This window comes from Hylobates moloch, unplaced genomic scaffold, assembly GCF_009828535.3.
Source record: "Hylobates moloch isolate HMO894 unplaced genomic scaffold, HMol_V3 SCAFFOLD_2, whole genome shotgun sequence".
NCBI classification, from domain to species: Eukaryota; Metazoa; Chordata; class Mammalia; order Primates; family Hylobatidae; genus Hylobates; species Hylobates moloch.
The window spans coordinates 80,023,085-80,047,828 of NW_026652277.1; the positions used below are offsets into that span (position 1 = coordinate 80,023,085).

Here is a 24,744-nt window from a genome sequence, read left to right on the forward strand (position 1 = left end):
CACACAGACTCCAGCGGGGGCTGGAGAACCAGCCTCAGCTCTCCACAGACTCCAGCAGGGGCTAGAGAACCAGCCTCAGCTCTCCACAGACTCCAGCCTCTAGGTCTTTCCATTTGTGGAATGAGGTTGAGAAATGAGTAATCTCTTTCATCTCTAATATTCTTTGATTTTATATTAAAAACCCCTACAGAATTATGTTTTATTTCTTAACTTCAAGCTTCCCATTTAGGATTAGCAGCAATGCTAATCCACTCTATAGCCTCCCCAAAGGCTAATCCACAAAATAGCCTCCCCAAAGATATTCGCTAACTTATTTTTACCTTCCGAGAACTTAAAACTAAGATAGTTTTAAATAACTTCAGGATGTGATATTTGCTTACTGCTTCATGAGGGCAGGGTCCTTGTCTGTCTTGTTCAGTACTGTATCCAGGCCTCGCTCAATTAAGCACACAAAAAAATGCCTTTTGAATAAAGAAATGTATTTACAAAGAGGCCATGTTGGCTAAAAATAAAAATTGTACTTAAAAGAACAAAGCCATGTGCTTTGTTCTGGGATCCATAAAATTACATATAAAAATGTATATGAATTCATCAGTGCATTTTTCTGGAAAAAAGATCCATAATCTTTCTTTCATCAGATCAAAGGGCCAAAAGCAGCCATAAAACCAGTCTTAAATTTCCAATTATACATAGATATTTGAATAAAACGTGGAAATTGTCCTGTTACATTAAAAGATAAAAGATGGTCTCCTGTGGCTCTATTTCAAATAAGCCTATCGCTGCAATAAAATTGCTAAACTAATACTGAAGTTTCTGTAGTCTGCTGTAAGTACCTAGACATAATTTTTCTTTACTGGGATGCTTTATAAAAAAGACTAATCAGTGATATATTTTCTGCAGGTATCCACTAAATGGTGATAAGTAACAGATCCTTACATAAATGGTATGAACTTCTCATACATTTTGTATTTATTCACATAATGGTCCCTTGACTATAATTTTACACACTCAATGGAAAAGGTGAACAGAAAGCATGGTTGCAATTTAAGATATTGTAAAGAGGCTGTTATCTTGCTTATCTCCTTTTCATAGGCTGAGAAAAGAGCTTAAACTGGAACAGGAGCATTCCCAAGTTAAGACTCAATAATTCTTTAATGAAAGATTTTTTATATCAAAATATAGATAATTCCTGTGGAATACTCTCTCCTGGGTTTTCTGAATAAAGGTTAACTTACTGTCTAAAAAATTACAGCTTTGAGATGCTGGAGACATGTGGGGGCACACAGTAAACATCTTGAAATTCCTTTATAATTTCGAAAGTGCCAGAAGGGGTTGGGACCCTTGAAAAGGTTACCTGAAAATAAATTCAGATAACCCATAAAATACAAAGTAATATGAAAGAGGGAGAGAATTGACCTGCTTCTGATGAGTGCCTATGTGATCTCAAACGTCAATCTAAGTAAGCTTGTCAAAAATTTTATTTTAAAGTAGGCTGATAGTGATCTGAAATGACAAGTCTTGAAACCCAAATGTATTCATTTAGTCTAAATCATTAGCAGTCATCCAACGACTTATTCCCTCCTCCTCTAGCCAATCAGCTTCAGCAACTTACCTCCTTCATTTTCTCACACAAAGTCCCTTACCTTCCCATTTTTACTGTCACAACTCCAGATCAGGTTCTTATATCTCATCTAAAATATTACATTAACAGCCTTAGCCCTTAATCTATTTGATATACCATTGCCATATTAGTTCCCCTAAAAACTGATACAACTTTGCAACTTTTTTGCTTAAAAGCTTCAGTGATTCCTCAGTGCCCTCAGATTGGTATTTCAGAGTACTTGGGGCCCCAGCTTTTCCTGTTTTTCTTTTTTCTAGCTAAAGAAAATGCCTGCAACTGTAGTAAAAATTGCTATGTGCTCACAGGAAAAAAACTCACAAAACTAGGAATCAAAATTAGATAAAACATATACAATTATATATGTTTCCATAATTACATGGAAACATTTCTTAAAATGAATCTAATGAAACACTAGTATGCCTCCAGATGTTAGTAGTTATCCCATGAAAGCAGGCTAACTATCAAGTAAGTCTGTGACATACTGGGTTCAAAAAAGTTAAATATATTTCCTTAGAATTTCAGAAAGCCTTAAATATGCTAAGTTCAGAGTAAATCTTCAAGAAGGTATATACTGTTTCCCAAATTTATTCAATCACAGAGTCCATTCCGGGGAACACATTAACATTTCAAAGAACACATTCCAAGCAACAGAACATCTGAGGACCATCTCCTGGAAGAAACCAAAAGTGCTATAAGGCTCCAGATTAGTGGGCTGCATATCTGTGTGCATAAGAGGCTGGGGAAAGAGAAACGGTTTCAGGTATACTGTTCAATTTACTTCTGCTTCGGGCATCATCAGCTTTTGCTATCTTAAATGGAACTGCCACATTGCTAGTCCCAATACTGACATCAGAAGACAAAAACATATAGTCCACAGAGCCTGTTAGCACGACAGGGAGATGAGCCGCAGAGTGTCACTGTACTTTCTTCCTATGTCTATCTGATACATAATATTTACTTCACATATTAATTACATTCAAGGTCTTTCAGCACCTGATCTTAGCCTATCTTGTTTCCTCAATTGTAAACAAAAAGGATCAGAAATGATAACTATTAAGATTCCTTCTAAAACTGATGTAAGGTTTAATGGGTTTATTTTTAGTTATTCTGCATCATTCTCCTTCATGCACATTTATTTCAACAAAACAACTCTACTCTGTCATTAAAACACTAGAATATCCTGGCCCTCATGTCTTATGCAATCCCACTACCCAAATTTATTTTCCCGCTCCAAGAAATGCTAATCATTTCCCAAAGCCCAGCTCAAAAGCCCCTTCTTCCATGAAGCTCTGATATTCCCACCCTCACAAAAATGGAATAAAATTCTTTTCACTAGATATCTATGGTATGTTTTTTGTTCCTCTCAAGGCACAGACTTTACAGTCACTTACGTACTTTAGAACTTCACCACCACTAGGGTAGTCTTACTGATTTCTTACCTTTTTGTAATGTCAAGCACATTTTGCAGGGAGTGAGCACACAAATGTTTACTGATGTAAATGGTCTTCTATCTTCTGTTGGTGCGTATAAGTGGGTAAATAGTCCCCTTTCCTTTGTGACCCATTTCCATGCTGCTTAGAATCCCTTTATTTCTCCTCTTTCTTTTGCCCCAACTAACCTCCCAATACACTCTAGTGTAAAAATACTGACACTAACAACATCACTGCTAAGGACACTGTCAGTGTTAATGTCATCATCAATGACAATGTAGGCTGGGTATAGTATTCTCTGCTAAGTGCTTTCATTTTCAGAGGCTATTTGTCAAAATGTAACAGATGCTGGAGAGGACGTGGAGAAATTTTATACTGTTAGTAGGAGTGCAAATTAGTTCAACCATCTTAGAAAACAGTGTGGCGATTCCTCAAGGATCTAGAACCAGAAATACCATTTGACCCAGCAATCCCATTACTGGGTATATACCCAAAGGATTATAAGTCATTCTACTATAAAGACACATGCACATGTATGTTCATTGCAGCACTATTCACAATAGCAAAGACTTGGAACCAACCCAAATGCCCATCAATGTTAGACTGGATAAAGAAAATGTGGCATATTACACCACAGAATACTATGCAGCCATAAAAAAAGGATGAGTTCATGTCCTTTGCAGCGACATGGATGAAGCTGGAAACCATCATTCTCAGCAAACTAACACAGAAACAGAAAACCAAACACCGTATGTTCTCACTCATAAGTGGGAGTTGAACAATAAGAACACACGGACACAGGGAGGGGAACATTCCACACTGGGGCCTGTTGGGGGGTTGAGGGGCAGGGGAGGGATGAATTAGGAGAAATACCTAATGTAGATGACGGGTTGATGGGTGCTGCAAACCACCATGGTACATGTATACCTATGTAACAAACCTGCATGTTCTGCACATGTATCCCAGAACTTAAAGTATAATAGGTATCAAGAGCCTTAAAACACTTTGACCTAATGATTCTTCTTTATCCTGAATAGTTAGAGAGGTATTGAACAATTTCTAGTCACTATGTTAACTAATAGAGAATTAGTTAACTAAATTATGGTATGCTCACATGACTGAACACAATGCAGTTATTAAAAATCATGGTATACTGCAGGATTTACTAACTGGCACAACTGGCACTTTGGGCTGGATAATTCTTTGTTGTAGGAGGGCTGTCCTGTGAATTGTAAGACATTTTGCAGCAATCCTGGCCTCTACTGACTAGGTGTAACACCTCTTCCCTCAGTTGTGACAATAAATGTTTCTGGGGTGGCAGAGTTGCTTAAGGTTGAAAACCACCTGTTGAAAATATTCTTTATGTAAAAAACACACAACATAATAAGTAGAAATGTAGTTGTAAAAATTATAGTTAGTATGACTACATTATTTTAAATATACAAAACAAAAAGGTAGGTATGCACATGAATAGAAAGATACAGACCATAAGGTTAATAATTGTTCTTTGGGTGGTAGGATTATGGGTGATTTTTTTCTTACACCTTTTCTATATAAACATGTATTAATTTTATAAAGAGAAGGGAAAATCAACAAATGCTGTTTATAAAAAAATGTACCACTACCTTTACTAAAATAAGATTAATGGTCTCCAAGAACGACTCATTTGAAACAAAAGGAAAATATTTGTTATATTTGTATACCACAAAATGTTTTCTAGAAGTCAACCTCATTGTCAAACTGTACCACCTGTCCCACCCCTCAAAACTCATTCTACAAAAGCAGAGACATCACAGAGCTAGGGCACATTCTGCTGATGGGAGCAGGTGGGCCAACGTGTACTGAATGAACTGAGCCTCATACACTGATCACGTATTTGGGGGAAGGATAAGTGGAATTTAGTTTGGATTTCAGTTTACATAATTAGTTAAATCCACTACTGCACATATTTGCCTTATGTTTTGTCTCACTTTTCATAAGAAAAAAAGGATAAGATTTTGCTAGACTTGGAACGTGGTGAATTGAATCCAAATTGCTAGAACAGTCAAGTTTAATAACACATTTGGATAAAATTTGGGTACACATTTTTTTTTCTGTTCAGATTTCATACTTAATGACATGAAAATCAGATTGAAATAGAAAGAGTAGTATTCTAAAAATTATTTATGAAGTATCTATATTTTTGCAATTCTACTGAGGGCAGTAATTAGGGAAAACAAAGAGAATCACTCCCTGGGCTGCATGAGAAAATAAGCAAACACAGTATGGTATCACTGTTGGATCCATGTGTACAGGTCCATAATAGATGTTACACATATTTCACGAATGAATGAATGAATGTCTGCTACAAACATACTAATTCTGGGCTAGGCACCTATATATGCTAACTCATTGATTCCCATGTCCAAATAATTCTGTGGTGTAGGTATTAATGTTTTATAGATGGAAAAACTGAAGCTCAGCCAGATAATTTGCCCAAGGCCAAGAGATTAATAACCTTCCATTATACAATTTTATTTTGAAGAATTCCATTTGCTAGTGATATTATCTAGATAAACTCTGAGGACAAGCATAGCACGCTTGCTGAAAATATTCAATCATATGTCAGCCTCAGAGTCCATAATTCTTATCCCTCTCCTTGTTCCACAAAGGATGGAGTAGAAGACTGGGACCTAATTATATAGACAGTAGGGTATTTCTCTTAACTACAACATTTTTTTAAATATTTACAATTCAATAATAATTTAACAACAGAAATGTGTTCCAGTAACATATTTTGGCATCAGGAACTTTATTACTAAAACTATAAGTGATATAGAGAGGGTCAAGATGTGGGAAAGAGTGATGATTTACTATATTAGAAAATGAAGATCCTTAAATGCTAACTAAAATACAACTGTGACTAATTAAAATCATCTCAACTTAAATCTTAACTTTTACTTTCCTTTTCTGCATGGGACACAATAATTATGTTTTGGCTGAATAGTACTAGCAAACCCAACTGATAAGCCTTTAAGGCCAGGGTTCTCCTATTTTTACATCAAGCCTCAGAATATGGTAAAATTCCTGCTAAATCTTCCAAAGCCATATACACAGGCATGGTCATTTTGTTTTCTAGCTAGGGCTTGACCTGACCTCACTAAAACAAAACAAAACAAAACAAAATAAAAAACCCAAAACGCCAGGAGTCTATGGGGATCATAAATTACACAATACTAGGAGTCAGTGCCTCAAGCAAGGACAGCAAAGTCTCCAGAAAGACGTTAGGGAGGAGAGAGAAACAGCACACCCAAGCCAGCAAGGGAGAGCAAGAAGAGAAAGAGAAGGAACAGTAGAGGGAGGATAAAGGCAGGCCAGAAGTTGGAACACTATCACCTCTGTCAGCAAGCTGGAGAGTACCACTCACCTGCTGAGTGCTGTTAGAGCCAGACACCCAGACATGAAAAAAGGGGGCCTTTCCTCATCCTCAAAACTCCAGCCTATGTAATCTCGCCAACCCAAATTATGTAGATCAAAACGAAAGAAAAAACACAGTTGACTCTGTTAAAAGATACTTTATGTTCAGAGACTGTCAACACATTAACAATTAATTTATAAATCAAGTTGATGTCAAAAGTACAATGTCTATTCTTCAAAAAATAAAATTTTACGAAATTTCTTTTATAAGGTAACTGTCTAAAAGAATACCTTAGCCAAAAAATCATCAGAAATACTTTTCTAAAAAACCGTCTTAAGCCTACCTATCTCTGTTTACTTTTTAAAAAATTATTATACTTTAAGTTCTGGGATACATGTGTAGAATGTGCAGGTTTGTTACATAGGTATACATGTGCATGGTGGTTTGCCGCACCCATCAACCTGTCATCTACATTAGGTATTCCTCCTAATTCTATCCCTCCCTTTGGCCCCCACCCTGTGACAGGCCCTGGTGTGTGATGTTCCCCTTCCTGTGCCCATATGTTCTCATTGTTCAACTCCCACTTATGAGTAAGAACATGCAGTGTTTGGTTTTCTGTTTCTGTGTTAGTTTGCTGAGAATGATGGTTTCCAGCTTCATCCATGTGCCTGCAACGGACATGAACTCATCCTTTTTTATGGCTGCATAGTATTCCATGGTGTAATGTGCCACATTTTCTTTATCCAGTCTATCATTGATGGACATTTAGGTTGGTTCCAAGTCTTTGCTATTGTGAATAGTGCTGCAATAAACATACATGTGCATGTACCTTTACAGTAGAATGATTTATTATGCTTTGGGTATATACCCAGTAACGGGATTGCTGGGTAAAATGGTATTTCTGGTTCTAAATCCTTAAGAAATCACCATACTGTCTTCCACGATAGTTGAACTAATTTACACTCCCACCAACAGTGTAAAAGTGTTCCTATTTCTCCACACCCTCTCCAGCATGTTGTTTCCTGACTTTTTAAATGACTGCCATTCTAATGATGTGAGATGGTATCTTATTGTGGTTTTGATTTGCATTTCTCTAATGACCAGTATGTTTGTTGGCTGCATAAATGTCTTCTATTGAAAAGTGTCTGTTCATATCCTTAGCCCACACTTTCTCATGGGATTTTTTTTTTCTTCTAAATTTGTTTAAGCTCCTTGTAGATTCTGGATATTAGCCCTTTGTCAGATGGATAGATTGCAAACATTTTCTCCCATTCTGTAGGTTGCCTGTCCACTCTGATGATAATTTATTTTGCTGTGCAGAAGCTCTTAATTAAATCCCATTTGTCAATTTTGGCTTTTGTTGCCATTGCTTTCAGAGTTTTAGTCATGGAGTCTTTGCCCATGCCTGTGTCCTGAATGGTATTGCCTAAGTTTTCTTCTAGGGTTTTTATGGTTTTAGATTTTACATTTAAATCTTTAATCCATCTTAATTTTTGTATAAGGTGTAAGGAAGGGTCCAGTTTCAGTTTTGTGCATATGGCTAGCCAGTTTTCCCAACACCATTTATTAAATAAGGAATCCTTTCCCGATTGCTTGTTTTTGTCAGGTTTGTGGAAGATCAGATGGTTGTAAATGTGTGGCATTATTTCTGAGACCTCTATTCTGTTCCACTAGTCTATATATCTGTTTTGGTACCAGTACCATGCCGTTTTGGTTACTGTGGCCTTGCAGTATAGTTTGAAGTCAGGTAGCACGATGCCTCCGGCTTTGTTCTTTTTGCTTAGGATTGTCTTAGCTATACGAGCTCTTTTTTTGTTCCATATGAAATTTAAAATAGTTTTTTTCTAATTCTGTGAAGAAAGTCAATGGTAGCTTGATGGGGATGGCATTAAATCTATAAATTACTTTGGGCAGTATGGCCATTTTCATATTGATTCTTCCTATCCATCAGCATGGAATGTTGTTCCCTTTGTTTGTGTCCTCTCTTATTTCCTTGAGTAGTGGTTTGTAGTTCTCCTTGAAGAGGTCCTTCACATCTCTTGTAAGTTGGATTCCTAGGTATTTTATTCTCTTTGTAGCATTTGTGAATGGGAGTTCACTCATGATTTGGCTCCCTATTATTGGTGTATAGGAATGCTTGTGACTTTTGCACATTGATTTTGTATCCTGAGACTTTGCTGAAGCTGCTTATCAGCTTAAAGAGTTTTTGGGCTGAGATGATGGGGTTTTCTAAATATACAATCATGTCATCTGGAAACAGAGATAATTTGACTTCCTCTTTTCCTATTTGAATACCCTTTCTTTCTTTCTCTTGCCTGACTGCCCTGGCCAGAACTTGCAATATTCTATGTTGAACAGGAGCAGTGAGAGGGGATATCCTTGTCTTGTGCCGGCTTTCAAAGGGAATGCTTCCAGCTTTTGCCCATTCAGCATGATATCAGATGTGGGTTTGCTCTTATTATTTTGAGATATGTTCCATCAGTACCTAGTTTGAGTGTTTTTAGCATGAAGGGGTGTTAAATTTTATTGAAGGCCTTTTCTGCATCTATTGAGATCATCATGTGTTTTTTGTCACTGGTTCTGTTTATGTGATGCATTATGTTTATTGATTTGTGTATGTTGAATTAGCCTTGCATCCCAGGGATAAAGCCAACTCGATTGTGGTGAAAAAGCTTTTTAATGTGCTGCTGGATTCAGTTTGCAAGTATTTTTTTTTTTTTTTTCTTTTTGAGACGGAGTCTCGCTCTATCACCCAGGCTGGAGTGCAGTGGCGCAATCTCGGCTCACTGCAAGCTCCGCCTCCCGGGTTCACGCCATTCTCCTGCCTCAGCCTCTCCGAGTAGCTGGGACTACAGACGCCCGCCACCACGCCCGGCTAATTTTTTGTATTTTTAGTAGAGACGGGGTTTCACCGTGGTCTCGATCTCCCGACCTCGTGATCCGCCCGCCTCGGCCTCCCAAAGTGCTGGGATTACAAGCGTGAGCCACCGCGCCCGGCCGCAAGTATTTTATTGAGGATTTTTGCATCGATGTTCATCAGGGATATTGGCCTGAAATTTTCTTTTTTTGTTGTGTCTCTGCCAGGTTTTGGTATCAGGATGATGCTGGCCTCATAAAATGAGTTAGGGAGGATTCCCTCTTTTTCTATTGTTTGGAATAGTTTCAGAAGGAATGGTGCCAGCTCCTCTTTGTACCTCTGGTAGAATTCAGCTGTAAATCCGTCTGGTCCTGAGCGTTTTTTGTTTGGTAGGCTATTAATTACTACCTCAATTTCAGAACTTGTTACTGGTCTATTCAAGGATTCAGCTTCTTCCTGGTTTAGTCTTGGGAGGGTGTATGTGTCCAGGAATTTATCCATTTCTTCTAGATCTTCTACTTTATTTGTGTAGAGTTGTTTATAGTATTCTCTGATGGCAGTCTGTGTTTCTGTGGGATCAGTGGTGAGCTCCCCTTTATCATTTTTATTGTATCTATTTGATTCTTCTCTCTTTTCTTCTTTATTAGTCTGGCTAGCAGTCTATCCATTCTGTTATTCTTTTCAAAATACCAGCTCCTGGATTCATCGATTTTTTTGAAGGGTTTTTCATGTCTCTATCTCCTTACATTTTTCTCTGATCTTAGTTATTTCTTGTCTTCTGCTAGCTTTTGAATTTGTTTGCTGTTGCCTCTCTAGTTCTTCTCATTGTGATGTTAGGGTGTCAATTTTAGATCTTTCCCACTTTCTCCTGTAGGCATTTTGTGATATAAATTTCCCTCTATACACTGCTTTAGCTGTGTCCCAGAGATTCTGGTACATTGTGTCTTTGTTCTCATTGGTTTCAAAGAACTTATTTATTTCTGCCTTAATTTCGTTATTTACGCAGTAGTCATTCAGGAGCAGGTTGTTCAGTTTCTATGTAGTTGTGCGGTTTTGAGTGAGTTTCTTAATCCTGAGTTCTACTTTGATTGCATTGTGGTCTGGGAGACTGTTATGATTTCTGTTCCTTTGCATTTGCTGAGGAGTGTTTTACTTCCAATTATGTGGTCAATTTTAGAATAAGTGCTATGTGGTGCTGTGAAGAATGTATATTCTGTTGATTTGGGGTGAAGAATTCCGTAGATGTCTATTAGGTCTGCTTGGTCAAGAGCTGAGTTCAAGTCCTGAATATCATTATTACTTTTCTGTCTCGTTGACCTGTCTAATATTGACAGTAGGGTGTTAAAGTCTCCCACTTTATTATTATTGTGTGAAAGTGTCTCTTTGTAGGTCTCTAAGAACTTGCTTTACGAATCTGGGTGCTCCTGTATTGGGTGCATATATATTTAGGACAGTTAGCTCTTCTTGTTAATCCCTTTAGCATTATGTAATGCCCTTGTCTTTTTTGATCTTTGTTGGTTTAAAGTCTGTTTTATCAGAGACTAGGATTGCAACCCCTGCTTTTTTTTTGCTTTCCATTGGCTTGGTAAATCTTCCTCTATCCCTTTATTTTGAGCCTATGTGTGTCTTTGCACATGAGACGGGTCTCCTGAACACAGCACACTGATGGGTCTTGACTCTTTATCCAATTTGCCAGACTGTGCCTTTTAATTGGGGCAGTTAGCCCGTTTACATTTAAAGTTAATATAGTTATGTGTAAATTTGATCCTGTCATTATGATGCTAGCTGGTTATTTTGCCCATTAGTTGATGCATTTTCTTCATAGTTTCAATGGTCTTTACATTCTGCTATGTTTCTGCAGTGGCTGGTACCAGTTTTTCTTTTTCATATTTAGCACTTCCTTCAGGAACTCTTGTAAGGCAGGCCTGGTGGTAACAAAATCCCTCAGCATATGCTTGTCTTTAAAGGATTTTATTTCTCCTTTGCTTATAAAGCTTAATTTGGCTGGATATGAAATTCTGGGTTAAAAACTCTTTTCTTTAAGAATGTAGAATATTGGCCCCCAATCTCTTCTGGTTTGTAGGGTTTCTGCAGAGAGATCCCCTGTTAGTCTGATAGGCTTCCCTTTGTGGGTAACCCGATCTTCCTCTCTGGCTGCCCTTAATATTTTTTTCCTTCATTTCAACCTTGGTGAATCTGACGATTATGTCTTGGGGTTGCTCTTCTCAAGAAGTATCTTTGCGGTGTTCTCTGTATTTTCTGAAGTTGAATGTTGGTCTGTGTTGCTAGGTTGGGGAAGTTCTCTTGGATAGTATCCAGAAGTGTATTTTCCAACTTGGTTCCATTCTCCCCATCACTTTCAGGTACACCAAATGTAGTCCCATATTTCTTAGAGGCTTTGTTTATTCCTTTTCATGCTTTTTTCTCTAATCTTGTCTTCTCGCTTTATTTCATTGAGTTTGTCTTCAATCTCTGATATCCTTTCTTCTGCTTGATCAATTCGGCTATGGATACTTGTGTATGCTTCGCGATGTTCTCATGCTGTGTTTTTCAGTTCCATCAGGTCATTTATGTTCTTCTCTAAACTGGTTATTCTAGTTAGATACTCCTCTAACCTTTTGTCAAGGTTCTTAGCTTCCTTGCATTGGGTTAGAACACTCTCCTTCAGGAGTTTGTTATTACCCACCTTCTGAAGCCTACTTCTGTCAATTTGTCAAACTTATTATCTGTCCAGTTTTGTTCCCTTGCTAGTGAGGAGTTGTGATCCTTTGGAGGAGAAGAGACATTCTGGTTTTTGGCATTTTCAGCCTTTTTGCATAGGTTTTTCCTCAACTTCATGGATTTATCTACCTTTGGTCTTTGCTGTTGGTGACCTTTGGATGGAGTGTTTGCTTGGTCATCCTTTTTTTTTTTTTGATGTTGATGCTATTGCTTTCTGTTTGTTAGTTTACCTTATAACAGTCAGGCCCCTCTGCTGCAGGTATGCTGGAGTTTGTCGGGGGTCCACTCTAGACCCTGTTTTCCTGGGTATCACCAGCAGAGGCTGCAGAACAGCAAAGACTGCTGCCTGTTCCTTCCTCTGGAAGTTTCATCCCAGAGGGCACCCACCAAATGCCAGCCAGAGCTCTCCTGTATGAGGTGTCTGCTGACCCCTGCTGGGGAGTGTCTCCCCGTCAGGAGGCTTCGGGGTCAGGGACCCACTTGAGGAGGCAGTCTGTCACTTAGCAGAGCTCGAGCACTGTGCTGGGAGATCCACTGCTCTCTTCAGAGTCAGCAGGCAGGAATATTTAAGTCTGCTGAAGCTGTGCCCACAGCTGCCCCAGGCGCTCTGTCCCAGGGAGATGGGAATTTTATCTATAAGCCTCTGATTGGGGCTGCTGCCTTTCTTTCAGAGATGCCCTGCAGAGAGAAGGAATCTAGAGAGGCAGTCTGGCTATCATGGCTTTTCGGTGCTGTTGTGGGCTCTGCCTAGTACGAACTTCCCAGTGGCTTTTTTTTACACTGTGAGTGGAAAACCATCTACTCAAGCCTCAGTAATGGTGGACGCCCCTCCCCCCACCAGGCTCAAGTGTCCCCCATCAACTTCAAACTGCTGTGCTTGCAGCGAGAATTTCCACCCAGTGGATCTTAGCTTGTTGGGCTCCGTTGGGGTGGGATCCGCTGAGCAAGACCACTTGGCTCCCTGGCTTCAGCCCCCTTTCCAGTGGAGTGAATGGTTCTGTCTCTCTGGTGTTCCAGGTGCCACTGGGGTACAAAAGAAAACTCCTGCAGCTAGCTTGGTGTCTGCCCAAATGGCCGCCCAAGTTTGTGCTTGAAACCCAGGGCCCTGGTGGTGTAGGCACCCAAGGGAATCTCCTGGTCTGCAGGTTGCGAAGACTGTGGAAAAAGTGTAGTATCTGGGCTGGATAGCACAGTCACTCATGGCACAGTCCCTCATGGCTTCCCTTGACTAGTGCCAACCACTTGAGCTTCCCGGGTGAGACAACACCCCACCATGCTTCTGCTCGCCCTCTATGGGCTGCACCCACTGTATAACCAGTCCCAATGAGATGAACCAGGTATCTCAGTTGGAAATGCAGAAATCACCCGCCTTCTGTATTGGTCTCGCTGGGAGCTGCAGACTGGAGCTGTTCCTATTTGGCCATCTTTCCCGGGAATCGACCAGTTTAAATTCTTTTAAACATTTACTTACAAAAACAGAAGCTCTAACAGTGAAGACAGAAAACAAACATGTATATAGGGGTCCTCTATAACCACAATTCAAATGTCTGAGGGAGGGCTTCACAGGTTCCAAAGCATTTACATTATCTTCTCCAAAGCTCACAATACTTTATGAAGCAGAAAAGACAGCATTATTTTCTTTTGAAGATAAAGAGGCCCCTAGAGGTAAATAATTTGTGAATAAAGTTTCATGCTGGTGAGGAGTAAAATGGCAACTGGAATTTAGGTCTTTAGGCTTCTTGATAAATGCTTCCAATTTTCCACTTTGAAAATGTGTTAAAAAATACTTGAAAAACTAAGAACTTGAACTTCTTTAAATAATTCTCTAAAATGCCACACAACTACTTATAATAAATATTCTTAGGTTTACGTTTCTAGTATGTAAAGAATAGTAAATACTTCAAGGATAAATAAGTTCAGGCGTCATCCTTAATTTTGAAAGTCATTTATTAAAAGATGAAGTGGAGGATGATGGGAGATAGCAGGGAGGGAAAAATGGGAAAAGATCACAGCATTTTCTTATTATGGATATTCAGAAAATATTCAGAAGAAGCTCGAGCCCCTGGACAGCTAACAAAGTCCCAAGGGCTTTACTCTTTTAAAAGGCCTAGAATATTATGTATACCATCCTATCATATACATACATATTTACCTCAGATCTTTTGTGTAATTTATAAAGCCCTAAAATTCTTAGAAATAGCTTTTAATGACTATAGAAATGCTTTATAAAGTATGATAGCTTATTCAATTCACTTTTTGTGAAAAGATTGTTCTGAACTTCCTACTGCTTTCAAATCTTTTTAGGGGAAATGGAGCATATATTCATTTAAATTATCTTCTTATTTTAGTTTACTGGGCTGAGCTCTTTAATCAATAAAATAAGTTTTTACTTTTGTTGTCCTTTCTGTCCCATTCCACTATTGAGTTCAGCTTGACTAGAACATTTTTCTATTGTCTGTACCAGCACTTCCCAAAGTGTGTACCAAGGATCACTAGTGATAGAGCAAAGAAGTGTTAATGCAAACAAACAAAAATAAAGGGAATTTTGCTAAGCAATGCATAAAAAATTCCTCTCTTGGAAAGTCACAAAGGATACTAACATATAAAAGCCTTTAGAAATCCCATATCATGTTTAATTTTGCTTAATCCATTCTCACCAAATTCTTATTTTATCAGCCCCAGTATAATAAGAAAAATCTTGCATTACCAAACTGGCTACATTGGAACATTTTCAGTGAAACCCAACTCAGTATAAATCACATAACATGATCATAAAGCCCAATATGCATCTTAGTGACACATACACTTATATATGTGTCACTTATATATTGCCTAGATCTTGCCAGACAGTGTTTCTTTGAGGGAAGGGGAACATTTAACATGATTTCTAGTTAGAGAATTATTGGTTAATTTTTTTTCTTTGAAGGAGCTTCCTGGCCAATCAAAGCTTTAACCAGAGAAGATAAGGCCTAGACTTACTACACAGGTATAAATAACTAAACGCAGAGCTAGTATCAGTTTAATACCTTTTATCTTTAAGTGCTAATTTCTCCAGTTGACTTCTCCAAATTATATCATCCTCTGTTTTATTGAAGAACATCAGCTTCACTTTCCTTAAAAGAAAAAAAAAAAAACTCAGAAATAACTAATTAATTACATTTAAAATACGCACAAATGGAAAGTCTAAAGTGAACCAGTGTGAATGTTTTAGTGCCCAGTAGGTAACTAAAAATCATCACAAACTGAAATGAGATAAAAGAACCTAGTTAATAAAATAGCTAGGATTAGAGGAGGCAGAGTAAGAAATGATGAATGAGGAAATGGTAACATGTCCATTAAGGTCCAGTGAGTAATCAATTTAGAATACCTTATACTAATATAACAGCCTCAAAAAGGATAGTAATTAGAGACAAAATTACATACCTGAGACTGGGTATATCAGTCAAAGCATAATTCAGTATTTTAACCATTGGTGTGAAGCCTGTTCCAGCTGCCAACAAAAAGAGATCTTCTAATTCTTGGAACTTGGATATTTTAAAATTGCCCTCAGGACTGCTTACAGAAACCAAATCTCCTAAACAGTGAAATATAAGCTAAATCAGAAAAAAAACAAAAAACAAAAACAAAACAAAAAACCCAGCAGGGAAACTAAGAAGCCAAAAGTAGCTGAATTTAAAACACTGAGGAGTAACAGTACAAATACTTAACTTGCAGACTATGTATCAGTCTTTAAGATATGTAAGTAGTCTTAAGGCTACTCATTAGGCCCCTAAGTATGTCTGAATTATATCATTACAGTCAAATTAATAATGAGGTTTTATGATATAATTTCCCACCACTATTTTGCCAAACCGTCTGAAGTCTGAAATTTACAAACTACTGCAAAGTATTTATCCACAAATTATCAATAAAGGATCGATTGCTAAACTAAATTCTAAGTACTTCAAAAGCAGAGTCCATATCTGTCTTACATGGTACAGGGTAAAGAACAGATATTCACTATTTACATATTGATTATTAACCACAGTAACAGGATTAGTAGGAGAGAAAACTGAAATAGAAATGCATTCTAAAATCTTATGTTGATAAACACACCAACTTCTCTTCTACCAAATTTTTGAAAAGACCTATTAAGAAGGGCTGTTCTGAGTTTAATTCCCATAAAAACAAAGCAAGATCAGAAATGCAGTCAACTATACTTAGAGCACGCCACTTACCAATCTAGAATCAACACAGTTGAGAAATCAGTGCCCATTTTCTACAGCCCCATTGATATAATCACCATGTACCATTCATATGAGAAAATTACCTTTAGGACTAGATTCAGAAACTTGAAATGTAATCTTAAAAAGGAAAAATAAAGGTGCCATAATTTTTAAATGATTTAAAATACTGTTTTAAAATCCTTGGATGCTCACAATTTTTCTTTTGTTTTCCATTGCAGGATAGTAAGAATCTTGCAGTAGTTGATGAAATAAGTATTTGAAAATAGGGCTGCGCATGGTGGCTCACACCTGTAATCCCAGGACTTGGGGAGGCCAAGGCAGGTGGATCACCTGAGGTCGGGATTTCAAGAACAGCCTGACCAACAGGGGGAAACCCCATCTCTACTAAAAATACAAAAAATTAGCCAGGCATGGCGGCACATGCCTGTAATCCCACCTACTTGGGAGGCTGAGGCAGAAGAATCGCTTGAACACAGGAGGCGGAGGTTGCAGTGAGCCGAGATTGCGATGCCATTGCACTCCAGCCTGGGCAACAAGAGCAAAACTCCGTCTCAAAAAATAATAATAATAATAATAGAAGCTCCCCACTATAGTTTGAAAAAGACCGTAAAATTAGAGTGTCTTTAGGAAAGCCAGATAGTTGTTTACTAAAGAAGCCTCAGAGGATAGTATTAACTTAGTAACTTTTACCCACAGCCCAGTCTTTCCAATGTTAACAAAATTGATTAGACTCACGTAGGATAACTGATGCTAATCAAATTCAGAAGAGATTAAAGCACACATGCCAGAATGGCAATTGATTTACAGCTGGGGTTACATGTATCTAGTGACCTGAACATTACAGGTCCCATTGGGGATATCTTGTTTCCAGTATCAGAACACATAGAAAGCCAAATTAATCATGCAAAATCATGTTGCTTAGTGAACATGGGATTGAAACAAAGAGATGGATAATTGTATGGGTTCATCCATTTAGTGTACAACTCTCTAAGTGACACAAATATTTGTGCCATGTCGAGCCTCCCTAAATGAAGTTGAAATAATACTTCTTCTTGTTCTTTGAGCTTTCCCTTTCCACGCTCTAGGACAACTCTCCACCCTGCTATGTTCGCAAAAATCTCCGTAAATAGGCTATAATACCATTCCTTAAGTTTCCACTTACTGTATTACAATCCTGTGTCAGTCCTTCTTTCACAAGGTGATAGTCACCTTCACTAGATTTGTACGTACTCCAAAATACTTCAGGTTCAAATTCATATACAATATTTTGGTTTACGTAACCAAGGATGACTAATTGTATCTATTATGTGAAGTAGATATAATTAGCAGAATCATATCTACTACATTTCAGAAAGTAATGTAATTTTGTTTATTTCCAAATTTTAGTAATCCACTTCACTGGTATCCCAATGTATTGCTAATGCTGCCTTGGAAAGAGGAACACTTTTGCCATTAGGTAAAAAGCAGTGAAAAGAAAATACAGAAAAAGGAAGAGACACCAAAAGGGAGCAGAAGCAAGAAGAGAAGTTTTTAAATCTTAATAGATCTCATTATAGTTCTTTATTCATTCTTTCAAAGTACCTTTACTGGCTGGGCACAGTGGCTCACACCTGTGATCCCAGCACTTTGGGAGGCCGAGGTGGGCCAAGCACCTAAGGTTAGGAGTTCGAGACCAGCCTGGCCAACACAGTGAAACCTCATCTCTACTAAAAATACAAATATTAGCCAGCGTGGTGGTGTGTGCCTGTAATCCCAGCTACTTGGGAGGCTGAGGCAGAAGAATCACTTGAACCCAGGAGGCAGAGGTTGCAGTGAGCTGAGATTGAGCCACTGCACTCCAGCCTGGGCAGCAGACCATCTCAAAAATAAAACAAACAAACAAAAAAACAAAGCACATTTACTGACAGCCTATTATGTACCAACTGCAATGCCAGGTAGTGGAAATACAAAGATAAGTAAGACAATTTCTGCTCTTAAACTCAAAGTCTTATAATGAAGAAATATATTTATTCTTATAATAGAGCTATGAACAAACTGTTAGTTGTTGAGGGTTTCAGGGGAAGAGGAGGGCTCCATAAAGTGATATTCTGTTTGGGTCTTTTTATTTACTTTTATTTTTTACTATTTTTTTTTGAGACAGAGTCTCGCTCTGTTGCCCAGGCTGGAATACAGTGGCATGATCTCGGCTCACTGCAACCTCTGCCTCCCAGGTTTAAGCGATTCTCCTGCCTCAGCCTCCCAACTAGCTGGGATTACAGGCGCCTGCCATCGTACCCGGCTAATTTTTGTATTTTTAGTAGAAACGGAGTTTCCCCATGTTGGCCAGGCTGGTCTTGAACTCCCAACCTCAAGTGATCTGCCCACCTCAGCCTCCCAAAGTGCTGGGATTACAGGCGTGAGCCACCGCACCCAGCCCATGTTTGGGTCTTTTTAAAAAAGCACTTGACAGGTAAAGAAAAGGTTGATGGGCATCTTGGGTGTGGCAACTGCATGTACCTGTGAATGAGGATGACAAATCTGTGGAACTCTGAGTAGCACAAGTATTTTTGTATAGCAAGAGATGAAGCTGGAGAGATTATCAAAGTCTTTGTAGGTCATGTAGTACAGATAATGGGGACCCATCAGAGGTTTCAATGCTGCAAAGCAGCTAGGGTCAGTTGTGAGAAAACAGAAGCCAACGAAGATATGATGAAGGCTTACTATAAGACAGTGGCAGAAGAGGTAGCTGAAAAAGTCACTGAGATGTAGACTCAAAAGAACTTAGCGGCTGACTGGACTGGGAGAGAGAAAGTGGGAAGAATCAAGGCCAACTCGAGTTTCCAGATTGGATCAAGGATGAACAGAGATGCTGCAAATAATAAAAATAAGGAATATGGAGTATGGCCATGCTGGGTAGGACAAGGAGAAGATAGCTTTGGTTGCAGACACGTTGAGTTAAAGATAACTGACAGACGCCTGCATGGAGATAACTAGAGGGCAATTTGATCCAATCTAGAGCACAAATGAGGTTAAAAAAATGTAAAAATACTAACCAATCTGAAGACGATCAAGCTCTGGTGTGAAGAGTCCAGTGGGATAGATTTTTACCAAAAAGTAGATGTATTTATTGTTGGGAAGAACTGGTTCCTTGAACTCTGAGAGTAAGGAACCAGATACAGGTGTATATGGCTTTACTATTTCTGTACCTAGAAAAAAAAAATCACAGCAAAATAATTAAATTCTAAAAATCCAAAAATCTCAATGAAGATGAAACATCCAAATTTTGACACTATCAGTATATATTTAAAATTATATACCTAATGGGTATATAATTCTAATGATTTTTCTATATGTATATAGTATATATACCCCAAGCCTATGTGTGCCGAAACAATTTTCACAAACCAATACTGTACCCATAATATAAACAATCTGTTTTTATGATGTATAATCTAATTTAATAGAAATATATGGTAATAATTTTAGACAACCATCTATTCCACCAGCAAATAAACTTTGTAATGGGCCACAACAAAAATGGCATCAAAAGTTTACCATGGAGATGTAAAAAAAAAAGTATCTACCTAATAATTTTAATTATACGCCAAATTTTAAAAAATGGTTACTGATGACCAATGGGATCATTTGGGGGAGAAAAAGGAAGACATTTCACTTTTTACTTTATGTACTTTAAATTGTTTTAATATTTTAACATATTACATATTACTTTGGAAACTGAATAAAAAGAATGTTAATCCAGCTACTTCTAGGAATATATTATTTTCTTAAAGAGTTAAATAAGTAAGAACTCATTTTATTTTAGGTAGCCAAATTCCAAAGAGAAGAATCATCGCATGTTTGAAAGACCAAAAATTTCATGCATGGCTCCTTCATGTATACAAAATACATATATAAATTAAAATGCATTGGCAATAACTGGAGAAGATACCAGCTCTTGAATTAGGTAACCAGGCATTAGTGATGAAAAAGAGAAAACCAGCCATTAGTGATGAAAAACAGAAAACCAGCCATTAGTGATGAAAAACAGAAAACCTTAACAGTGCCTCATCATAATATATCATATCTTCTGAGACCTAGCTGGTAACATTTTAGACGATTGCCGGAAACACTACAGCTGACAGGAGAATTTTACTATTTGCAGCTTCAAAAGGCCAAGAAAATGTTGGACGTCAATAAGAAGGGTATTCAAAACAAGTGAGGTAAATTTAGGATGAAAATGAAAGAAAAAAGAATTCATATTTATACATTTACAGAGCTTCTTATACTGGTAGCACATATAATAAAATCATTTTCAATCATTCACTCATTTTAAATTTTATAGATTGAACTTCATAAATGATACAACCCTAAGTAGCTACTAAGAGACACCAGTATGAGCTTCTAGCAGTTGTCTTCATGGAGGACTATTTGTGCAGTCTCTCATCTCTTTCCTTTAGGGTTTTGTTAGTAATAAATTACAATGCTGGTGGAATCATCTGTCTAAACTACTGGCAATATCTTTGTTCCATATGATAATGTGGTACAGCTATAGTTCCAACATGTAGGACACGTTGCAGTCACAAACCTAGATTCTGACTATCACTAAATCTAGCTGCCTGAAAACATTTATTAATAACTTAAAATGGTTGTTTTCTAGAGAGAATAGTACTGATTTTGAACTGCTTATAAAAGAAGAAAGTGTGTCCCAAAGCCTCTATTCACCTTACCTGTAATAGGTAGCTTGAGGTAAACATGTTGCCCAATGGGCACCTGAAGATGAGTGCTTGGTGGCAGCGTCAAACAGAAAAGCCTCGTATCATGAGTAACATCTTCCTTGGAAATTAACTGGCACTTTCTGTAGTACAAACCTAAAAAGTGATTCATTTTCTCTTACTGACACATAAATAAATAAGAAGTAATACTAAACCACTAAGAGAAAGCACATACTCAGCTTCTGTTTTCTAGAAAGCTTCAATTTCACTAAAATGCCTATACATTTAAAAAATTAACCAATATTTTAAGGTTAATTTTTCCATTTTATTTTCTGAGATATGTGTTGACCAAGACCTGCAAATACTTCTATAACTTGAAAAATGAACTTAATGAGTGTTATTTCCTCATATCTGTTATTATAGCATGTTAAACCATTATGTTCTAAAAAATAACCTAATTTTATTTGATAATGAATAAATTTACATTCTAAAGTCTTTTTTTTTTTTTTTTTTTTTTTTTTAAGAGATGGGGTTTCACTATGTTGCCCAGGCTGGTGTCGAACTCTTGGACTCAAGCAATCCATCCACCTTGGCTTCCCAAAGTGTTGAGATTACAGGCATGAGCCACCGCACATTCTAAAATCTTTTCTTACACAATGGAAAAGTCCTGAAACTCAAGCCTTTAAGGCTTAACAACAGTAGCACTATTAAGCAATTTTAGAATATCTCTTTGACAAAGGCAAGAAAGATATACATTCTTGTGTCTCTATGTTTATGTGTATGTATTTTATATACATGATTAGAGAACATTTTAACTATCAAAAATGATTAAAACAAAAACTTTTATGCTTAAAGGTGTAGGTTTTGGTATCTGGAAAATTAATTCAAGTGAAAAGCTGAAGATGGTAGGAATAGGATTATGGTACTAATATATAAATAGATAAAAGGAATCAAATATTTTTACAAATACTAGAGAAATTTGAAATATTCCAAGCTCAGAAAATATTGTTTGTATACAGAGGAAATAATACCATTTGGATTAGAAGAATTTATTATAGAAGTTCTGAAAGGATTAAGATTTTCACTTGTAAATTATTTTTGAACATAAATAGCATATCAGAATAACGTGAAGATATTAACTTTTTATTTCCTCTCTCATAAAATAGTATTTACAGAGATGTAAATGAATAAACCCTGATAATATATTTCTTACTCTAGTTATTCTCTTTTTTTAACCTAAAAATATTCAAGTAGGTGCAGAAATATTTTCTCCAGATCTTAGAAAGTGAAGGGCCAACAGCTAATAATCAATGCTTAGTAGAAAACTAAAATTCACCTATAATCCTAAGAAATCATTTTAGTCACAAGTGAATCCAACTTCCCTTCTCCCTTTTGCTCCCGACAGATCAGTCACTCAATTTTCCGCCTGCTATCATGGTAGCAGTAAGTATATAAGCTTAGACTACATCGCTTTATGCAAAGACCTTGGAGTATCACTAGAGGTCACCTCACTCTAGTGCTAGGGCACAGGCTTGGACCAGATTACGGTTAAGAGCCCACCCTAAAGTTATCCCGGAAGGCCTAACAAACACTGGACTAACCAAAGGGTCAAAGGACATAGGCCCATGCACAAGGAGACATGAAGGTGCAAATGATCTCTTTATTTCTTTCTCCAGACCCTTTCTGGAACCCACAGTAAGAATACAACTAGAGACCCACATACTATATATGTATAAATATTTAACAGTTATAAATCAGACAAATAACTGTCAAAGTATGTTCTATGCTATATCTTGAAATATATACCTTCACAAGGTCCTAGAAGGCTAGGTTCAAATTCGGGATTCTTAAACTCCTCAAAGTATCAGTGAGATGGCAGAGGAATGAGACCTGCACTCCCACTGCCTGTCCCCCTTGTCTTCTCATCCTTGGCTCTGTCTGACAATGAGTAGGGGCTTAAATGGGTGTGGACACATTAACACACAGGCTCAAGCTCATGCACTAGCTTTTCACATAAACAGCCCTGGCCACTCCTTGGATAGAAGTAGATTTGGGGTCATTTGGGCAGGGAATTCCATGGTTCTAGATACATACAGGGTGAAGTTGAAAGAAAGAGGATGAGCTCCAGGTGGATACTTCGTGGCCTTGCAATACTTCTCACCTTGTGGGAGGGGTGTGGCTGGAGACAGTCACGTGGGGCTCTCCAAGTGTGGAACCCAGGGCAGGTGCCCCTCTTACGCAGGTCTAAGGACCACAGTGTTGTTTTCTTCTAATAAAATCTAGTGCATATCATCTTGAACTTTACAGCTGTATGAGAATGCTCACCTTCTGCATTGACAATTTCTACTCTAGCATTTGCTAGAAAAGTTTGCTATAGTAACCGTGCAACTCTTCAGTGATATTTAAAACACAACGAAATCCTGGGTTACAGTGATTTACTGACTTTCCTTGCTAGGGAGTTGACACAGTATTCTTGTTATTTAACACTACTAAGATAATTTCAATGTTCTACCCATAGAAGCCTGACTATAATTTCAAAAGAACATCCTAACTATAGGTTGCAAGGATTTTAAGAAAGATTTAAGAAAGTTTTCATCTTTCAATTGCATCAAGGAGAAAGATAGCACAGGCAGATGGGAACTGCAGTATATAAGATAAGAAAAAAAAAGTATACCATCATTCTCAGCAAACTATCTCAAGGACAAAAAACCAAACACCACATGTTCTCACTCATAGGTGGGAATTGAACAATGAGAACACTTGGACACAAGAAGGGGAACATCACACACCGGGGCCTGTTGTGGGGTGAGGGGAGGGGGGAGGGATAGCATTAGGAGATATACCTAATGTAAATGATGAGTTAATGGGTGCAGCACACCAACATGGCACATGTATACACATGTAACAAACCTGCACGTTGTACGCATGTACCCTAAAACTTAAATAATTTTATATATATATATAAACAAAAAAGAAGTATAAACCAGATGTCATTGACTACTTCAATCTGCACAATGCCATTATTTAACTGTCTGCTTTTTGGCTTTCTAAGCACACGCAATTATACTAAAAAATGAGAAACTGAAAATAAACACAGTAAAACAAAAACATAAGACAGAAACATTACTACCCCAAACACCTAACTTATTTGAATTAAATACATACAATTAATATTCAGATACTCAGGGTACAGCTGAAATACTGAGGATAATAAGACTATTTGGGCATACTTTTTTCTTAATGTTAAAAAGAAATTGTATTTTCCGGTTTAAAAAATAGAATTTCACAAGGCCAAAATAGAAAACACAGGTAAAGTCTTCAATGGGAGATAGAAGAGAAAGAGAAGACTGCACTAGGAGTCCACACTGCCTTCAATTGGCTTTTCTTGCACTTTTGAAGCACTTAGTTACTCCTATTTTCCATGCTGGAAACAGAAGCTTATAGAAGTTAAAAAGCCTGTCCGACATCTCAGGGCAGCTAGAAAAGATGTGGGATGGAGTAAGAAGCTATTAGGGTTTCTTGTCCCAACTCAGTAGGCCTTGTTTAAAAAGTTCGAGAACATGACTAGTAATTATTAGTAGCCAATCACTATAGCCAAGTCGTGGATGCAATGGAAAAGCTCTCGAAGGAAATTAAAAGTCCTACTTCAGTGAGCACATGAATGATCTGATAAGAAAGCAAAATAGCCTTATTGCTGATATGTAGAAAGTCTGAGTGGTCTGGACAGATGAAACCAGCCAGAATACTCCCTTAAGCCAAAAACCTGGTCCAGAGCAAGGTCCTACCTCTTTTCAATTCTAG

General features: G+C 37.6%; 1 protein-coding gene across 4 annotated transcripts in view; it reads right to left on the reverse strand.

The window, feature by feature from the left end:
• LOC116468483 (cytochrome b5 reductase 4) overlaps positions 1-24,744 on the reverse strand; it is a 117,109-nt gene that overhangs the window by 13,221 nt on the left and 79,144 nt on the right. For 3 of the 4 annotated variants that reach the window (XM_058434810.1, XM_032152103.2, XM_032152094.2), the window contains exons 11-14: positions 20,959-21,099; positions 19,285-19,437; positions 15,450-15,600; positions 15,053-15,139 (exon numbers count right to left, since the gene is read on the reverse strand). In XM_058434810.1, coding sequence (XP_058290793.1) covers positions 15,053-15,139; positions 15,450-15,600; positions 19,285-19,437; positions 20,959-21,099 — 532 coding nt within the window. The remainder of the gene's footprint in view (positions 1-15,052; positions 15,140-15,449; positions 15,601-19,284; positions 19,438-20,958; positions 21,100-24,744) is intronic. The other variant, XM_032152108.2, reaches the window with a different exon arrangement.